The 16,967-nt window shown below is 50.3% G+C and overlaps 5 protein-coding genes across 5 annotated transcripts; 2 read left to right on the forward strand and 3 right to left on the reverse strand.

The window, feature by feature from the left end:
- Window positions 1-5,840: 5,840 nt before the first annotated feature.
- BJY04DRAFT_183362 (uncharacterized protein) lies at window positions 5,841-6,459 on the reverse strand. The gene has a single exon (XM_073710452.1). It carries the CDS (start codon window positions 6,369-6,371, stop codon window positions 6,045-6,047), a length of 327 nt encoding a protein of 108 aa, XP_073573665.1. The 5' UTR covers window positions 6,372-6,459; the 3' UTR covers window positions 5,841-6,044.
- BJY04DRAFT_183363 (uncharacterized protein) lies at window positions 6,460-7,501 on the reverse strand. The gene has a single exon (XM_073710453.1). It carries the CDS (start codon window positions 7,161-7,163, stop codon window positions 6,963-6,965), a length of 201 nt encoding a protein of 66 aa, XP_073573666.1. The 5' UTR covers window positions 7,164-7,501; the 3' UTR covers window positions 6,460-6,962.
- Window positions 7,343-9,196, forward strand: BJY04DRAFT_18101 (Zn(II)2Cys6 transcription factor domain-containing protein). The gene is made up of 4 exons (XM_073710149.1): window positions 7,343-7,652; window positions 7,850-8,107; window positions 8,173-8,487; window positions 8,553-9,196. The coding sequence occupies exons 1-4, from the start codon at window positions 7,521-7,523 to the stop codon at window positions 8,928-8,930; spliced, it is 1,083 nt and encodes a 360-aa protein (XP_073573667.1). The 5' UTR covers window positions 7,343-7,520; the 3' UTR covers window positions 8,931-9,196.
- Window positions 9,197-11,909: 2,713 nt separating this feature from the next.
- On the reverse strand, window positions 11,910-15,326 carry BJY04DRAFT_183368 (DUF2461 domain-containing protein). The gene is made up of 8 exons (XM_073710454.1): window positions 14,453-15,326; window positions 14,272-14,387; window positions 14,168-14,221; window positions 14,058-14,077; window positions 13,937-14,007; window positions 13,469-13,671; window positions 12,520-12,660; window positions 11,910-12,249 (listed from the first exon to the last, which is right to left on the reverse strand). Exons 1-8 carry the CDS (start codon window positions 15,075-15,077, stop codon window positions 12,169-12,171), a joined length of 1,311 nt encoding a protein of 436 aa, XP_073573668.1. The 5' UTR covers window positions 15,078-15,326; the 3' UTR covers window positions 11,910-12,168.
- Window positions 15,327-15,456: 130 nt separating this feature from the next.
- On the forward strand, window positions 15,457-16,951 carry BJY04DRAFT_18143 (tRNA wybutosine-synthesizing 3 family protein). Its single transcript, XM_073710194.1, has 2 exons — window positions 15,457-16,193; window positions 16,353-16,951. Exons 1-2 carry the CDS (start codon window positions 15,714-15,716, stop codon window positions 16,902-16,904), a joined length of 1,032 nt encoding a protein of 343 aa, XP_073573669.1. The 5' UTR covers window positions 15,457-15,713; the 3' UTR covers window positions 16,905-16,951.
- The last annotated feature ends 16 nt before the right edge of the window (window positions 16,952-16,967 follow it).

The raw sequence follows: 16,967 nt of genomic DNA on the forward strand, positions 1-16,967 counted from the left end.
CCGCTCAGGCCCGTACCGTATTGCATACAATGGCTGTTAGCATGCGCACTGACACATCGATACGGGGAGATCGGGCTGGGCTGGCTGATTTAAGGAATCGCTGCATTGCGAAGCAGCGGGAGGAGTAACTCTGAGTCTGAGAGTTCAATGGAAAAGCGGGTGAGACCTCGCGTGCGTCTCGAAAATTCGAGTTTCGATACTGGGGAAAGCCATGAATAGGCCGAAGCTGCAAATGGGCTGATTTTGGATGGTTTGAAACGGTGGGATCATCGCGAGGCCCAATAATTCTGCGGCTGCGGTTGTCGACTTGTCAGTTGGGATAATGGCCGACCGGCGGCCGTCTGGCGTCGCTGACCGGACCACCCTCCGGTCGACTTGGAGAAATTTCGACACTGCGGATATATTCTTCAACCCAAGATAGTGGGCAAAATGTTCAATGACGCGTTGAGGTTTCCATCCTTTGCTCTCTTCTTGCTGACGGCAGTGGGAATTTGCCGCAGCGCATTCGGTACCGTACCACCGGAAGAGGGAGGGAGGTCAAATGATAACGAACACCATGCCCAGAGTCAGGCATCAGCCAGACTTCTTTCAGAGCCTGACACTATGAAATAGCATCACGCGATGAAAGGTATGACAAACTAAGCAACATCCCCTGTGTGACCCCAAGGCTTCACGCAGCAGATCGGAGTGCAGGAGCCGGCCGGACACGGAGTAAATAAGATAGGCGACCCCAGAATCAGTTTCCTGCAGGCAGATGAAGTCAGTGAAGCATCCCAAGAAGTTGTGTGGTCGTAGCTCTGCTTCAATATTCACAAAAAAGGGAGATTGTGAATTGTGATGTGTCTGCGCCGCATACACCCTCTCGTCTCGCCACGTCACTCTTCCTTTTGAGACCGCTGCACATTATTTCTCAAAATGCACAGGTCTTTGTGAGTTGTACCCGAAGCACAGACAGGTTTCGACTTTCGACCTGCCCTATAGCGCCGGCCGTTCCCTGTTGACGCAGTATTGTCCACCAACCATGTCCTCGAACTTGCCGCCCTGTCACCCACCACCAAGTGCTTCCGACGCACAAGCGGGCCAACAGCGGACCAGGAAGAGATAAAGTAAAAGATAGTCTGTGAATTTGAGAGCTCTCATAGGCCGCAGAGGCCTCACGTGACTGAAAAGGCATGCGGGTTGATCGATGATCACAGGCAGGATGCTTCCTTTTTCCCTGCGCCCCGGGGCAGCCGCACACTAGGTAGTTGGCTAGTCCGTTAGCCCGGCAGTAGTGTGTACACTAGCCTGCCCTCCTCAGGCTCGCCGCTCGTCTCGTCATACCGCCTCGCTGCGTCGCTGACAAACACGACCGGTCAGATTTCGAGAGTCAGCAGTCACCCCGGCGATAAACCTGGATAGCCGCATTCTCATCCATCGGAGGTGGTGGTGAGACGCAAATAGACCGAGCATGGCTGCAAAAGGCCTGAATGCAGAGTTGAGTTCAGTGAATCCGTGGAAGCACAGTGACTGGTGACCGCAGGATCAGGCTGGCGGTGAAGACGTTGGCTGAAGTGGAGATGGAGGAGATGAGGACGGTGGGGAGTTTCTGGAGACGAAGGACCGGGACGAGAGCTGAACTGAGGAAACAGCCAGTCAGTGCCGGTGCCAGCGAGAGGGAGCCAGGGCGCAGCGGAAAGACGCGGACGGTAATGCAGAGGGCCGATTGGGATCGAAAAAACGTGGCAAAGGAAGGAAGCAAATGGATATTCAAGAAAAAAAGAAATAAAATAAAACATTCATTCTGTCCGGACACGGCGTGGTAACATACTAGCTGTAATACCGTATTGATGGTCACGCCTCGGTTCTGTCTGGTAAAGGATAGAAACAACAACCAAGTCTCATCACAACGGCGATCCACAAACCATTGAGAGAAACGGGAAAATCGCGCGCTATATTAGACAAAACCAGGCGCGATAAAGCGAGGCTAATGCGATAGCCAACTCTGTGAAACTCGCCATGTGCGAGTGACCAGGGTTTGTCGGCATCATCCCCAATATGTACGAGCCTTCTGTAGCACACATGCAAATCTTGTAATCTGGGCCTCAAACTGCAGCACGGCGAGACCGTGTCTATAGCTCGCACAGCATACGTTCAAAGGCTTACCGAGTAGAGAACCTTGCTTCACGTAAGGACGCTAGTGCCAAAAGGCCAGAATCCTCCACCGAGAGCGAGAGCAAGGGGGAGCAGAAGAGGCGAAAGGGCGTTTATCAGGCGTGATTCGCCAGCCACCAAACAAAGCGACGAGCCCAATGACGAGCAACAAGGAGGTCACCACGCTTAGCACGGAAGACTAGCTTGTTCAAACCTGTTGGAATGACGGTGTGCGAGCACGACGGATACGGAGTACACTTCATGCATTAGATTAACGGGAGACGGTGCGGGCCGTCGGTGGCATGGAGGGCGACAATTAATTTCACTAGCGGGGGGTTGCTGATCGAATCGGGGTGTGGTTGCCCAACGCCCTGACAGGCTGACAGGCTGGCGGCGCACAGGCACTTGCATTTCCAGGAGTCGTACCTAGTAGTAGTAGTACCCTCACCCGAGCCGTGATATTTCTAAAAATGTTTCTGCAAGATGGATCAGCCCTCGCCAGTCGCATCATCGGCAAATAATCCGTGTGCTTACATCTAGCCGCAGCTTCACCTTTCCAAGTTCCAACAGTTTCCTATGGGCGGACTGTAGACAGGTTCGATTGCTCGAGAGTCAAGTCACACGATCCGAGTCACGGGCTTTGGGTCACGATCTTAAAGTTGCTAGCCCCAATATCACGGCTAGCCTTGTGATGCCCCAGTCCAATCAAGCGGCTACATTACCGGCCATTCGTCTGTTAAGGGGGTGTGAGATGTACGTTGTACACGAAACCTGCTGCCGGTTCCCTTAAGCTGGCGACATTTGATGACTTCATGCGGTCCCAAAGCAATACGGAGTGGCCTATTAAGACCCGGGATCTGGAAGCAAAAGTCGGCCGCATTACGACAGCAGCAAGGATGGTGGTAACCAAGCCAGTTCAGGTTCATTATTCGGTAGTGGAACATGAATAATAGCGATGCATGTCACCCGACGTCCCCGCAACCGGCTCAGAGTCAAGGCTGATGGTGTGATTGGCAGGAGCGACCCCTTCACCGGTCCCTGATGCTTCTTCCTCAGCTGCCACTTCTTGAGCCGAGAAAACTCGAACCGGCTGAAGGGCGCTAATGCAACCTATTTTCCCAGCTAGCTTGGAATGGTAACTCCGTACAGGTACGTAGTACGTACTACTAGTTACTTAATACTTACTACGTACTACTTTGCTGTATGGAGAACTTGTAACGGTCGGCGGCGGTGGCCCGTTCCCAGGACTGTAGCACTGGGAATGTTAGTCCGCTGAAAAAGCCCCGCCAATGCCCCCTCTGCCCCTCCCGCTTCCATGTTCTGGATCTGTTCTGCTGTGAAAAGACCGGGGCTTTGGTTTCTGATTGATCAACGGCCCGTTCATCCTTATATCGGCTGACCAGTTTATTGGCCCGTCGAATATTTGCTGGAAACCAATAAGAGTGCATAAACAGCCTTTTACCTGGGCTTGTGCAACAGGTCTACTGTACGGAGTACACACTTCGATATGCCGAGGTAGTCCCGACTAAAGAAACGATAGGTCTTCAAGGTAAAATCGTGAGACTGACGGAGGGTCTGAGTCTCTGAGAGGTCAGAGTTTGATCCTCCACTTCCAGTTTTTCTGCTTGCCGTGTCTTGTTCTGATTGATGTCACTCTGTCCTATGGAACAGCTGGTTTAATGAACTCGCCCTGGTTGACTCTAAACTCATCGAGCTGCGTATAGGCAGATTAGCTCCTGATCATCTCGTCGTACTGCTCACCGTCCTTCTCCTTGTGGAAAATGCTGTCATTACGTACATGCAGGCATAGTACCTACTGCCCGGAGAGAGTCACAGACACTTATTAGTTCCCAGTACAGCGCTGGCTGCTGACAACTGGAGCCCACAGGTTTTCACACTCGGAACAGGAACCCCGATCATAGAACATACCATGGTTCACCCCCAGTTCCCCATCCATCAGGCTGTTCCAGCCACCTACCGACGGCGTCTCTGGTTCGGAGCGGTCCTTCCACTTTCCTGGGACCAACCAGTTCGTACCAACGGTCAACCGTAAAAATACCTTGTACGGGTAAAACTGGCTGCTTCAATCCATGGTGCAATTGTGGCCTGAGACGGTGATTGAGCTATTATTTGCCCAAAAAACTGTCGGTTGAAGGAGGTGAAGGTTCACAGCTCCTACTTACGAAATTGGCCATCTTTCGTGTGCATGCACAACGCATGCAATTGGGATCCCTGTGAAGAAAGTTGAAACAAGGCATGCGCCGGGTTTGAGGCAGACGCGCAGTGCTTGATAACGCTTGACCGCAGCTCCCGAACTCCAAGACCCGGGCCAGGTAAGGAGATATCTCCACCATAAGAACATGCTTGGATCTACCTTCCCGCAGTGATGGCGTTGTCCTGTCCCCTGGATTCTCCCTTGATTTGATCCTTGCATCTGCACGTCATGGAGATCCCACGAGTAGCACGTACTTGAAAGCGAAACTCAACCACAGGCGGACACTCGCAGTGAGCATCTTTTAGATACGCACGGATTCAAAGCCTGTGGCGAATGCTTGACCCGGAATGCAAGGCATTTGCAGGTTTCGAGTGTGAGCCTGCTGGAAAAAATTTCCTAGGCCAAAACACAAGCTTCGAGGAGAGCTGCGAAGGCGTACCAAAGACCATTTGCGAGATTGATCTCTACGAGAGTAACAACTTAACGCGTGTTGAAGTCTTCGCTCGCCACACAAAGGCCTGAGCTCAGGAAGGATGCGGTGAGCTGAAGAAATGGAGTCGAAAGCAGCGGATATTGCGGTCATGATTACTTCGGAACACTAGCAAAGTCAACCATGGTTCGTCGGGAGATAGTCAACTCGGGAAGGACACCCCGCGGCAAAAAAGAGAATTGTTTCACTCCTAGCGCCAGGAAGTCCCAACAGTGAAGACGAAAGCAAGCTAACGGCCGAGGATGGAGGCGTGAGCGGAAGAATTCAAGGTAAGAGTCAGAATCATGCCAGGAATGAGAACAGTCAGATAAGCCGAGCAGACGGGTCATTTATTTTCTGTAGCCGCGCCCACTGTGAGGAGGTTGCCCGGGCTGTTGAGAATAGATGAGCTGCACTGTGCAGACTGCAATGTCGCCGAGGAATGATCCTGAAGACAATCAAGGTACGGGCCCGCTTCCTTTAGTACGCTATTAGCAAGCATACCAATGTAATTGTACCCGGTACGTACTGTACGTTCAAGCGCAGAGCTACTGCAGGTAGTTCCGGACTGAGACTTAGTTAATGCACAAGGAAGTTAGTCGAGTCACATTGTGGAGATTGAAAAGAATCAGTCAATTGTCCAAGCCTCTGAAGATTCTGATATCATGAAAAGACCATTAATAGAGCAACCCACACTACTGTGACAGGGAACAAACAAATGGCAGAGTTGACCACAGTCATGCGTACCTACTGGTACAGTACTAGGTAGTATTATTATCTACTAAAGGGTATTAGTATTGATACCCGGTACAGTATACAAAGTTACGGCAGTACTTTGTGGACCTCCGTCACGGCGCCTTTACCCGTCCCGGCGTCCCTTTCCACTGGACTCGCTGTGTCTCATTCAGCTGATCTCTCTCAACTGATGGAACCACTCATGCCTTAGCGTTGTCTTTGCCCATGCTGATGGGTCGTTGGCGTATTGGGTACCGCGGGCTCCACCGGCGGACGCTCCCTAGATGCTTTTTTTTTCTTTCTTTTTTTTTTCTCTCCCTCGCTCTTCCACGGCTCGACGGTTCGACCACCGCTTGTCTGCTCTGTGCTCAGACACACTTCAGAGTTTCGGCCTCTTTGTGATTAACTTTCTGTACCATCTCGATTCTCCACAGCCTTGAGATCCTCTTGAAGGTTGCTCCCGTTGCGGTGAATCATTTTGCCATGCACGCATTATCTTTGGCGTCCGACCCCTCCATGATCCCTCTCAGTCTCGGTGTCTCCAAGGAAAAGAAAAAAGGGCACGTCATGAAAATGTGATATGCCTATTTTCTCAATAGTCTCGCACCGTTGGTGTCCAGAGACCCAGCCGACCCAAACAATCGTTTGTAGCAACTCAACTCTCCGCCTCCTTCTTGCCTCCCGAACGGACCGGCCACCACGGCGACCAGACTTTAAGATGGAGTCTTTTGAGATCTTCCAGCCTGCCAGGAGTCCCGGTGCGAATAATAGACGATTCGTGGTGGAGGATACTTTGGAGAAAACGGAGAAAAAATTCATTTAGAATGTCATATAGCAGAATAATAGAACACTTGCTCGCCCTGTTCTTCCAGCTCGATTGCTTTTCCTTCTTCCCTCTCGTTTGCCCTCCCCTTTTAAGTATCACAACAACACTCGTAAGTCTCCCCCCGTTTGGTTTCTGCCGAGAAGTCACAGATTGCTGCCACAACCGCCGCCTCCATACTACTGATTACTGACATCTGCATTGCACTACTGCCAGGCATTGAGGACGCTATCATTCCTTCCTGCTTGTCTGACCTTACTTTCAGTCTTTCCACCACTGGTACGGCTTTTTATTTCTTTCTTTTTTTTACACCACCCCCATTATTATCCTTAATGCACCCCTCTATACCTGACCTAGTTTTGCTGTTCTGCTGCTCTATCACACCGGCTCGATTCACATCTCATTGGGCCTTGCAAACAGACAACGTCATCATCTTCTGAATCTCTCCATCTTTTTTTTTCTTCTTACAATTTTTCTTTTTCCCTTTCTACTTTCTTCCCTCGCGTCTATTACCGGGAACTCTGCGCGATTTCCAGGGCGTGAGCTTGAGGTTCTGACTTCCTCCACCGCCTCTCCTGCCACCCCTGTCACTTTTCCAAACCGTTCTCATCCCCTTCCACACACACACTACTTGACTCTCCCTTGTCGTTCTCCATCCTCCGCGGTCTAATCTTCCCTGTTCTGTTTTCTAATTCGCCCGTCGTCTTTTTTACTGCTCTTCTTCTCGTTTCGCTCTTGCTTCCCCGTTCGGCTCCAGGTGACCACGAGGCTATGCTAGCTTTGCACATCACCCGACAACGCAGCACTGTGATTTGGCCTCTTCTTTGAACTGTGCATCCTCGCCTCTTAAATCATTATCTTATCATTTGCATCCTTGTCAATACTTGTTACTCACCTCCATTCGCTCCTTCAGGCTTCAGCTGCCTTACCCGTGCCTTACACCGTTACTTACATACATACGATTACGTACGGAGCAAACGAGACCGATACGCTTTGATTGTCGCTGCCCTGTGCTGAGGCCTGACGAGTGACGACTCAAGTCCAACGCTCAGACAATAATCATCTGCATCCGTCCTTCCTTATAACACCCACCCCAGTCCGCCTCTCCCGTGTCTCGAGCAGCCTCTCTGCTCATCAGTCTACAAATGTCCAACAATCCCCACGATTACAACGGCAACGGCCCCAATCGACAGGGACAGTATCCACCGGCTCAGTGGAACACCAGTCAGCCTGACGAGAGCCCGTCTGCTCGTTACCCACCGACCTCTCAATACCCTGTATGTCTTGTCTTGGTGTGCTTTTTTTTCGGGCGTCCTGCGTCTTTTGTCATGGTCGTTCTATATAAAGACAAATCTCCCCTGCTGCCCTCCCCGCACCTCGCTGTGCAATTCCTCGATACAACTCTCTTCGTTATTTTGTCTACTTTGCTCTTCGTCCAATCACCACTTGCTAATCAACAACTTGTCTTATTCAGTACCCTTCAGCTCCTTATCCTCCTCCACCAGCAGAACATCAGTATCCGCCACCTCACTCACAATATCCCCCTCAACCCAACATGGCTGCTGTCCATCCCATGCACGGCCCACAAGACCCCTACCGACTCCCACCTCCGCCGGGTACCTACCATCCCGACCCCTATGGCCCACCGCCTCCACAACAGACACCGGTCGTTTACCAGGCTGCTCCTCGTCAGAGAACCGCCATTGCATGCCGCTACTGTCGAAGACGCAAGGTATATCCCGAAAGTCGACTTTCGCCGTGCTATTCTATACTAACCGCATCATTTCAAATCGGTAGATTCGATGTTCTGGTTTTGAGAGCAACCCAGAGGGCCGTTGCAGCAACTGTATTCGTTTCAATCAACAGTGCATGTTCACGCCAGTCTCCTCGCAAGCTCAAGCCTTCGTCCCCGCCCACGCTGCCTATCCGCATATGAGAAACCAGGGACGTAACGGTGGAGAGCCAGTCGTGCTTTACGGTGCTCATGGACAACCCCTGCCCCCTCAGCAACAACCTCAGGCCGGGCCAGAAACAACGCTTCCTCCACCTCAGGGAATGTACCAGCATCCGTACTCGAACGGACCTCCACCCCTTGCGTCCATGCCGGATCATGTAAGTCGCCAGTGACTCATTTCTCATTCCGTGCCAATGCTAATCTCTACTTTGCTCGCAATCAGAGACCGCGCCGTGGCTCCGGTTCCGGCTTCGATTACCCCGACCCTACCAATCTTGCTCCTGTGACGCCAGCTACTTCAGCTCCATATCAGCCACGGGCTACCCCTTACTATCCCCCACCTCCGCCGCATGACCGTCGTCCTTCCCCGCAGACCGCTTACTCGTATGACAACCGTCACTCAGCCTCACCCCACGGCTCACCGTATCCTCCCATGCATCCTCAAAATGCTATCACGCCTCCGCCCACTTCAACTCCGGGGTCCACACCTCGCAACGGACTGAACGTGCGGGATATGCTCAACCCTGGTGAGAATCCGGGCCGCTCGAGCACCGACAGCGATATGCTCAATGCTCTTAACCGTCGTGGTCTCGGGCAGTAATTTTCACCCGTTAGTTGAGCTTGCCGGTCAGATCGAGTCGTTCGTGAAAAGCTCGCATCACGCCTACTGACCGAGGCCAATTTGAATTGGGATATTTCAGCCCTCTCCGTGTGCTGGTCACACTTTTGTTCAGAGAACGTTGAAGGACAGCATGAACACAAAATGAAACAAAAAAAAAGACAGAAAGAAAAGCAACCCAAATCAGAATCAAAATCAAGGGAAACAGATTAGGTCTGGAGTTGAAGGCACTCATACTTTTAAGTTGCTTGCGATGGGCTTGAACGAAACAGACTCTGGAGCTTATCTTGCCTTTCCATTATGAATTGTGCTGGCACATTTTACTTTTACAGGTTTCACGAGAGAACGGGATAGCTTTAATTCGCCAATTGAAGACGACTTCCGATGCGAGGGCGTTGCGAAGCTCGCCGGCGGCGTTGCTCTCCGTCGAGTTACAGACCCTTCTGAGCGTCTGACGCCCCTCTTTTCGAGGTTTGTGGACGGGTCTGTAACTTGATCTCTGAACCTAGCAAGATGGAGAAAAGGAAAAAGAAATCACATGGAGGGGCTTGTTTGATTTTTGGAGGACAAGGTTTTACGCCTCATAAACTACCTCGGGGCGACCCGTTAATGGTCTTTGATCTGAACTGTCTGGCGTCAGTTGATTTTGGATTTTTGGGTGCTTCTCGGCGAAATTGAGAATGACCTCCAAATTTGGACTGGTACTATGCGCCCCGGCCAGGAAGAGACATGCATCAGGGGCGGTACTTGCGTCTATTATCACGAAGCGAAGACTGGTGTGGAATTCTGCTTTTAGCCTTGAACCGGACGAGAACTTGCGATTTGCGTGAGCATTTTTCCATTATTGCACTAACATCTCGGGTGGCTCTCTGTTTTCTGCATGCTATTTTTCTGGTTACTGAACCTTGACTATTTGATGTTATGCCCGTTTTTATACCTTATCCTGTTCATTATTGGAGTGGCTGTCTTACAAATATCACTTTGCGACTGCGACACAACGAAAAAGGGAGGCTCTCTGTCAATTTGTACCTGCGCTTTCGTTGTTCTTTTTCATCTTGTCTTGGGAGGCTGTCTGATCAAATTATCTAGTTTTCTACCCTTCATCCTTGTCATGAGAAATCCTAATAACGTTGCTTCCGCTGGTAGTCACTTTATATCCTCTAATATCCTACTTTGAAAGACTCGAATTTGTAGTGTCGAGACTGCAACCGAACTTGTCCCTGTCAGCGGTAGTGATCATTGAACAACATCGGGAGAGAAACCTAACACAATCCCAGGTCTCGTCCAGGAAAAGGGGGAAAGCAAAGCAAGGAGCACTGTACAGCCGCTATCTAAGCTTCGAAATTCAGTCCCATTCTGTTCTCTACGCCCATAACTAAGATCTGCAAGTCCCCATTCTATCAAAGCAATAGTTACCTGTTCACTTGCTCCCTGGCCTCCGTCCATGCCCGTCACCCATCACGAGATTGTAGGCTGGTATGGTATGTCTAGCCGAATACTATCCTACAAGACAGGCGAATACTATATAGCTCGGAGTCACAGAACATTATCCAAAGACATAGGTCGGCGCCTACACAACTCACGTTTGAAGGGGCTGTTCAGGCGGGGACAGGAAGTCTTATCAGTAGACGACCATAACAATAACAATACTAAAAAAAATGATAGTGAGATTGTGACAAGGTAAATAGAATGGTGAATAGATAGACTGCTTCCTCTCAGGGTTCAGAAGTTGGCTTTGACCGAGTCAGGTCCATCTACTAGTTACGGTATCTTAGTCACTTATAATTTGGCGAGGAGCTATAGTAGATAAATACATGGAACTCTCAATGCTGCGCCGCGCGGTACTCCCATCTGTATATATGGTAATCCTCATCTGGGCGTGTTTTTGGATACGACTCTGTATCGATAGACTGAGGTCAAACAACATACTCTTCTCTCGGACTTGTCAGGGAGCTCGAGCCCGAAGCCCAGCTACTCCAGTAAGCCTATGATAGAGGCGGCGATCAGCCTGATAGAAAGGGTTCAGTTCTAGCGCTCTAGCTAATGCAAAGGTTAGATATGAAATTGCCCATTGATGGAAAGCAGTCTCTCTGTAGGAATAAGTCTAATGATGAGCATAAAAAGTGACAGATCAGAACTGTTCATAGATCCGCGCGAGCAGGCTATCATCCATCAACCACTCCTCCCAATCTGACGATCAAGTCCTCTCGCCAACATCGGGGCATAATCAGTAGTCCGAGATGTAGAGCCATCATGAGGAAGATTTGTCTACTGTATATGCCCATATAAAATTCGCAGCGAGATACAAATCAAAGAAAAACACCTCTGACATCGATATAGTACATCGTCATCGTACCCTTCCCTACAATACGACGATGGGGCATCAAAGTAAGCCACCAGCTACCTCACAACTCTTTGTAAGGGTGTTTCCGTCCCATCTCCGTATTCACCAAGACCGTAAAGCTATCAATACAAGTGTATTTCCCAAGAACCGTAGTAGAAATTTAAAAATGAAACCTAAGCTGCGCCGCAAAATGGACATCCATGCGGCACAGCAACCCATCTCCACACACAGTCAAGGAAAATGAAGTCACCGATTGATCCGGTTAGCCATGACCCCATGAGTCGCGGGGTGCCTAGACTTGCAGCTTGGGCACAAATGCAGATGACAAACTATAGAGAGATGAAAGTCATCCTTCGGGGACGGGAAGATCATGCGAAGCACATTGTGCTCTGTGATAGATAGGTCAAATGCGTGCAGGGATAGACGCTGCAAAGTTGACAGCGAGAATGCAGTAGTGGCAGGAGTAGGCCATGGCATGCATGTCAGCGTAATTGATGTTGACTTGTTGAGGATGGAAGCGGATGGCCTTCGTGTACGCTTGGGCACAAGGCTGCCTTCTTTTAATCGGGAGAGCGAGAGATGGCGGAAGAGCTGGCAGCGTTGAGAAACTCCATGCATCTCAAAGGGGTAACGAAATGAAGCTACAGTAGATTATCCTAAGCTAGATAACACTAAACATAGCCACCAAAGCCAGCTGAATGTCCCAAGAGATCCGGAATTGTTGCGGCACAGTTCCTGTCAAAAGCAAAGATAGGAATTTGGAACCAAAAGATATATCGATAGTCGAATCATTGAAAGAGCGCTGAATACACCTCCAAAGCACAGCGGGCCTCATTTGTTGCCGCAAGAGTCTTGGGCATAGTTACCGGGTAATTTTCACTCGTCATCCGAGGAGTCTGTTGTTAGATGGTTCTGGCCCACTGGATCAGGCATCACCACGCTGTTGAGATACGTAACCTAAAGAGATCATTCTGGTTAGCTAGCTTCCAAAGTACGTACATGTACTAAAGTAGTTTTGACCCTCATCAATGTGATAAGTTGTGATAGCGGATGCTAATTTAGCCAGAGCTCCAGCAGACAGCTCGGAAAGGAAGGTGAAAGCCTGAAAGGCGCTAGGATGCGAGGGGGAGGGTGAGAAGGGAAGGACAAGATTCATTGGGCGCAAAACGCGGCCAGGTCGGGGTAGGGCCAAAAATGAGATGCATATCGGGGAGACGGATGGCTTACAAAAGGTTCCATGACGCCAATGAGGGCAGCGATTTTGGCCTGGGCATCAGGACTCAGGAGATCTGCGTCGGGAAATCGCTTGCCAATGGTAAAGCTGCGAAGGCGCAGGAGCTGGATGTTCTCATTATCGGCCTCGTATCCCTGGAGAAAAGGAGACGAGTCAGTTTGTTGCAATTGTAGGTTCCCAATCAAAATGAGCGTAACATCAGTGGAGGATAAACATGATGAACCATGGAAAGCAAATGGACGGTGTTGACGCCTTTCCGAACGGGGCACATCCAGTGTGGGACTTGAACAGCAAAAGTAAGCCGCACAAGGCCAAAAGAAGGGCCAATTTTGACCGGCCACTGGCCAGAAGCAAGGCTTTTTGGCCTTAGAGTGGAATTGGTTTTGGGAGCCAAACACGGCCCTCGGGAGAGCCGCTCGTCCGCCTGCGCTTGGAACATCGACACCACAATGTATGGAGCAACAGGCTCGCGCTGCAAGACGCGCGTATGTCCGTGAAAGCCTTCTTCCAAGTCTTTGCCAGTATTCTCTGAGCAATTCCAGTGTCTCTTCTGCCCCTCGCTGGCTAGGGCTTGATATCTCGCCGAGAGCCGTAGCTGAGACGTCAACATGAGACTGTTGCCAAGGCAGTCCTGAACTGGCCCCAGCATCAGTCAAGAAGTTTCACAGGTCTCATCGACAATCCTTTTGACGCGAAAAGATCCTCATCTCATAAGCGAGGATACCATTGTGGCGCGACGATGCGCGACGAGCAGAAGCCCGAACTCCCTGACGAGCGAACGCGCCCGAGAGACGAGACGATGTCAACCGAATCAAAACCTCGCACCGCTCATGAAGTTGCCCCCTCGGAAAAGACAAAACATGCAATTGGGAATAAGAAGATCGGGTAGGCTGGCACCTATGTGCTCGACGCGCGAAAAACCTTCGGAAAATAATTGCTTACCTTTGGTCTGGTCTTTAGTGCACTCTCGCTGTTTTGGCTAACGAAGGCTTTCACAGCTTCATCCTCGTCGTCGGGTATCCCGCCAAAGAATTCGCGCCGCATTCTTTCCTTCGTCAAAACCGCCTTCAGACCTTGAGAGTTCGTGTCAATGTCCTGTCGAAGAAGGGCTAGTCTGTCGGCCTCTGGGTGCCAAAGACCCGCGCCTAGAATCGCAGACTCGATGTTAGTTCGGACCACCTTGAGAGGCGCAAGATGGGAAGGAATAAATGAGATGAATACAGTTGCGGGTAATATCCAAGGCACTGGCCGAGGATAAGGAGAGTGTGTTGCTCTTGCCGGAGTTCAGGCAGAAAGACAAACACTGCGGACCACGGATGATGGAAAGTTGATCAAATCCAAAAAGCGCACTCGTGGAACAAGATGGTGGAAATGAGAACATGGGAAGAAACTGCACTTTGCATTACTTACCAACAAAGCTGGCACCGGGCTGACAGTGAACATAATATGCAGCATAAGGACCTTTTTTGCCGGTGCGGGACCTATCTTTACTTCAGCCAATGTCTGCGATTCAGGGCATTCATCTACTCACCATGCTGCAGAGAAATGCGTCTGCTCAGTGCGAGCGTTAGATCAATTGAACATTGCGCAAGATTTGCATTGTGATCCGCCGTATGCTGCAATGCGGAAGGGTGGTCATACCTTATATGGGGTAGGGTTTTTGCTAAACCTGATATCACGATGTATGCGAAACACCTGAAGACGTTAGTTGGTCGAGCCTTCTGATTCTTCGAGATTATGCTCACCAAATCCTTCGCCGGAAGCTCAGGGATAGTTTCATCTTGCTCGGTTATTTTCTCTGTTAAGGTTTGGACGAAAGAGTCCCAGTCTTTCTTCGATGTGCGGTAATCCGCATCATGCGCTATCAGCCGATTGAAGTCAGCAAGGCCGCGGTAGTCAAAACTGGGCCAAGAAGAGCGACAATACCTTTTAGCCATTGCCTATCATTATTCTTGGCCAGATCCTTCAGAAAGAGCATGGTATTCGGGTGCAGGGTCTCGTCCTCATAAGGCGTATCTCCTGGGTCCCTTGCTTTTGGCTTCTTAATGAAGACCTCTTTTCCAGGACCAAGTCCAGTCTTGACACCTTCCCTCCACAACTCCTCCTTCTCAGAAGTTTCTTCTGCCGTCGGCAGAGCCGTTCGCCGCTTCTTGAACTGGGTTATGGCACTTGAGAGTTTCTCTTTTCCTGCAGTCTTTGTCTCATTTTTCCGTCTCCAGAAATCCGAGCCTGCGTCTGACGAATCGCCATCAGGATCAGGAGTCGCCTCTTGTCCGTCGTCGACAACAAAGTCATCATCTAGGTCCTCTGCAACAGACTTCTTTCTCCCTCTCGACTTTTTTGGTGCATTCTTCTGAAAATACTTGCTTTTCTTGGATGTGGTTTTAGCAGATTTGTCAGGGGTGGTGTCCGAATCGTACTTTTGCTTCTTTAGCGCCGCACTCGACTCTTCAGCCACAGACAGCCTGGCGGACGCGCGCCTTTTGCGTGCCGGTTCTGGAGCAGCTGCCGTTGCGGGAGCGGCCCGAGACGATCGAGTCGATCGAGGCATTCTGGATGAAGCTGGCTGATCGTGATTTTCTGGCGGTTTAAAGGTTTTTTAACTTAGACTTATGGCGAGTAGAGTATATAGCTTCTTCTGCAGGATTTGCCGTAAAATTGGAAGAAAGCGCACTCGGAAGGATGATGAATGGTATTTTATAGGCGCTGCAGCCGCTCCGTTGTTTCTCAAACTCAAGGCTACTCCGTAGTTAGTGGCCGATTGAGTTCGGGCAGTTTGTCAAAGAACCGGAGACCAAGGGGCTGGTAGCTTCTGGGGCAAGTTTCGCGTGGAAGGGGGCGAGATTCCGGCAGGACCGCTATCAGTTTAGTGTCGGAACCGTACCCACAAGGGACGTTTGCTGAAGGATTTTCGGGTCAAAGCATTTCATGATTCATCCAGATCGCCTGGTCAAAGCATGCGGGACCCTTCAATCTCCTTCAACAGAACGATCTTCCTAGAGCAGACGTCGTACCGATGACTAAGATTGTTTGATCAATTCTTTGTCGTTTCTCCTTGCCCCGTTTGGCCATATCATCTGTATTCTCTTTCTGGGTATCGCGAGCTGGGTTCGTTTCGGTATCTGAGAAACTGCTCCTGATTTAGAACCAACATTAGCCACAGCAACAAAGAATAGACAGAAAAACCATGGCGATTCAGGACAAGACGATCCCACCAATCTTCATCACCCGCAAAAGCAAGATCCTTGCTGATCTTTCCACACCGGAAGAGCAATACTCGGATGCTTCACCTAAGGGTTCTGTGGATGAAGGAATTCGAGATCTCATCCACGATATCAATGTGCTTCCTGGTTTAGTGACGACAAGCAGCTGTGCTGGTCGAATCAGCGTGTTCCTAGAAGGAAGGAAGAATTCAGATTCCTCTGAGGGCGTCCCAGAAGGGAGCGAGCAAAGGCAGTTCGTTGCCTCTGGCGGAAAGGGAGCGGGGAGGTGGCTGTATGTATCGCATGAGCCATTAGATTTGGAGGGCTTGGATGCTGGGGCTGGAAGAAAGAGATCGTTACATGAGGTGTTTGGTTTAGTTCCTGGAGATGGGAAGCCGCCCAGCGTGGATAAAAAAGGTCGGAGACAGGCTCCGCGTCTCGTGCGCTTCCACTTCGAACCCATGGTAAGTTCATCTCGATAACAATCAACTTTCCTCATGTGGACTCTTGACGCCCTTTCTGCCTTAAATTCCCGTTCAAACCCTTTCTTGTGCCTTTAATACTCAGCAGTAAGAGTATTTCAACATACCTTGTTGAACAACCACACTAACCGACTTCAATAGATCCTCCACATAATGACCGCTACCCTACACCACGCACAGCCGGTCCTATCCGCAGCCACAACCTCAGGCTTTCGAGAGAGCGGGCTTCAAGGTCTCCGCTGCTTGGATAGTGAAAAAGGACCCAGCCCTGTCGTCGCTGTTCGATCCGCTGGCCTTGCACTCGAGTCCGTTATAGGATATTGCGAGGACAGCAGCAGTAATGAAGGGAATGGACTTGGAGGTAACGAGCCCGTAGTTAAGAGCCTAGTGTCTGAAGAGTATCTCCAAATGCTGGTGGCCATGTCAAATGAACGGTTCTCAGTAAATACGGAGCGGAAAGAGAGGTTCAGGACAGCGCTTCTTAATGGTTGCTCAGACAATGAGTCTACTGGATCAAAGCCAAAGGGGAAATCAAAGCCTCCTGGTTGGGAGGATTCAGAGACGAGGAAGGAGAGGATGAGGGCGGAGGGGTTGATGAGAAAGAAGATGCTCGAGAGTCAAGTTACTCACAACAATGGTCAAGGCTCAGACCACGAATATGACTATGGAATACCGGCTTCGCTGGATACGTAGTGCTTGCGGGGCACGGAATATCAATTTGATCATGATCGCATTCAATGGAACTAAAAGCCATAA

This window comes from Aspergillus karnatakaensis, assembly GCF_047715665.1.
Source record: "Aspergillus karnatakaensis strain CBS 102800 unplaced genomic scaffold BJY04scaffold_12, whole genome shotgun sequence".
NCBI classification, from domain to species: Eukaryota; Fungi; Ascomycota; class Eurotiomycetes; order Eurotiales; family Aspergillaceae; genus Aspergillus; species Aspergillus karnatakaensis.

Bases quoted from the DNA above. Each gene is read 5' to 3' on its own strand.
- BJY04DRAFT_183362 (XM_073710452.1), bottom strand. From the start codon at position 6,371: ATGAATTTTTTCTCCGTTTTCTCCAAAGTATCCTCCACCACGAATCGT.
- BJY04DRAFT_183363 (XM_073710453.1), bottom strand. From the start codon at position 7,163: ATGTGCAAAGCTAGCATAGCCTCGTGGTCACCTGGAGCCGAACGGGGA.
- BJY04DRAFT_18101 (XM_073710149.1), top strand. From the start codon at position 7,521: ATGTCCAACAATCCCCACGATTACAACGGCAACGGCCCCAATCGACAG. The intron at 7,653-7,849 runs GTATGTCTTGTC...TGTCTTATTCAG, and splicing joins CACCGACCTCTCAATACCCT to TACCCTTCAGCTCCTTATCC. The intron at 8,108-8,172 runs GTATATCCCGAA...TCAAATCGGTAG, and splicing joins GCTACTGTCGAAGACGCAAG to ATTCGATGTTCTGGTTTTGA.
- BJY04DRAFT_183368 (XM_073710454.1), bottom strand. From the start codon at position 15,077: ATGCCTCGATCGACTCGATCGTCTCGGGCCGCTCCCGCAACGGCAGCT. The intron at 14,008-14,057 runs GTGAGTAGATGA...AAGTAAAGATAG, and splicing joins ACGCATTTCTCTGCAGCATG to GTCCCGCACCGGCAAAAAAG. The intron at 12,250-12,519 runs GTAAGCCATCCG...TGATCTCTTTAG, and splicing joins TTGGCGTCATGGAACCTTTT to GTTACGTATCTCAACAGCGT.
- BJY04DRAFT_18143 (XM_073710194.1), top strand. From the start codon at position 15,714: ATGGCGATTCAGGACAAGACGATCCCACCAATCTTCATCACCCGCAAA. The intron at 16,194-16,352 runs GTAAGTTCATCT...CGACTTCAATAG, and splicing joins GCTTCCACTTCGAACCCATG to ATCCTCCACATAATGACCGC.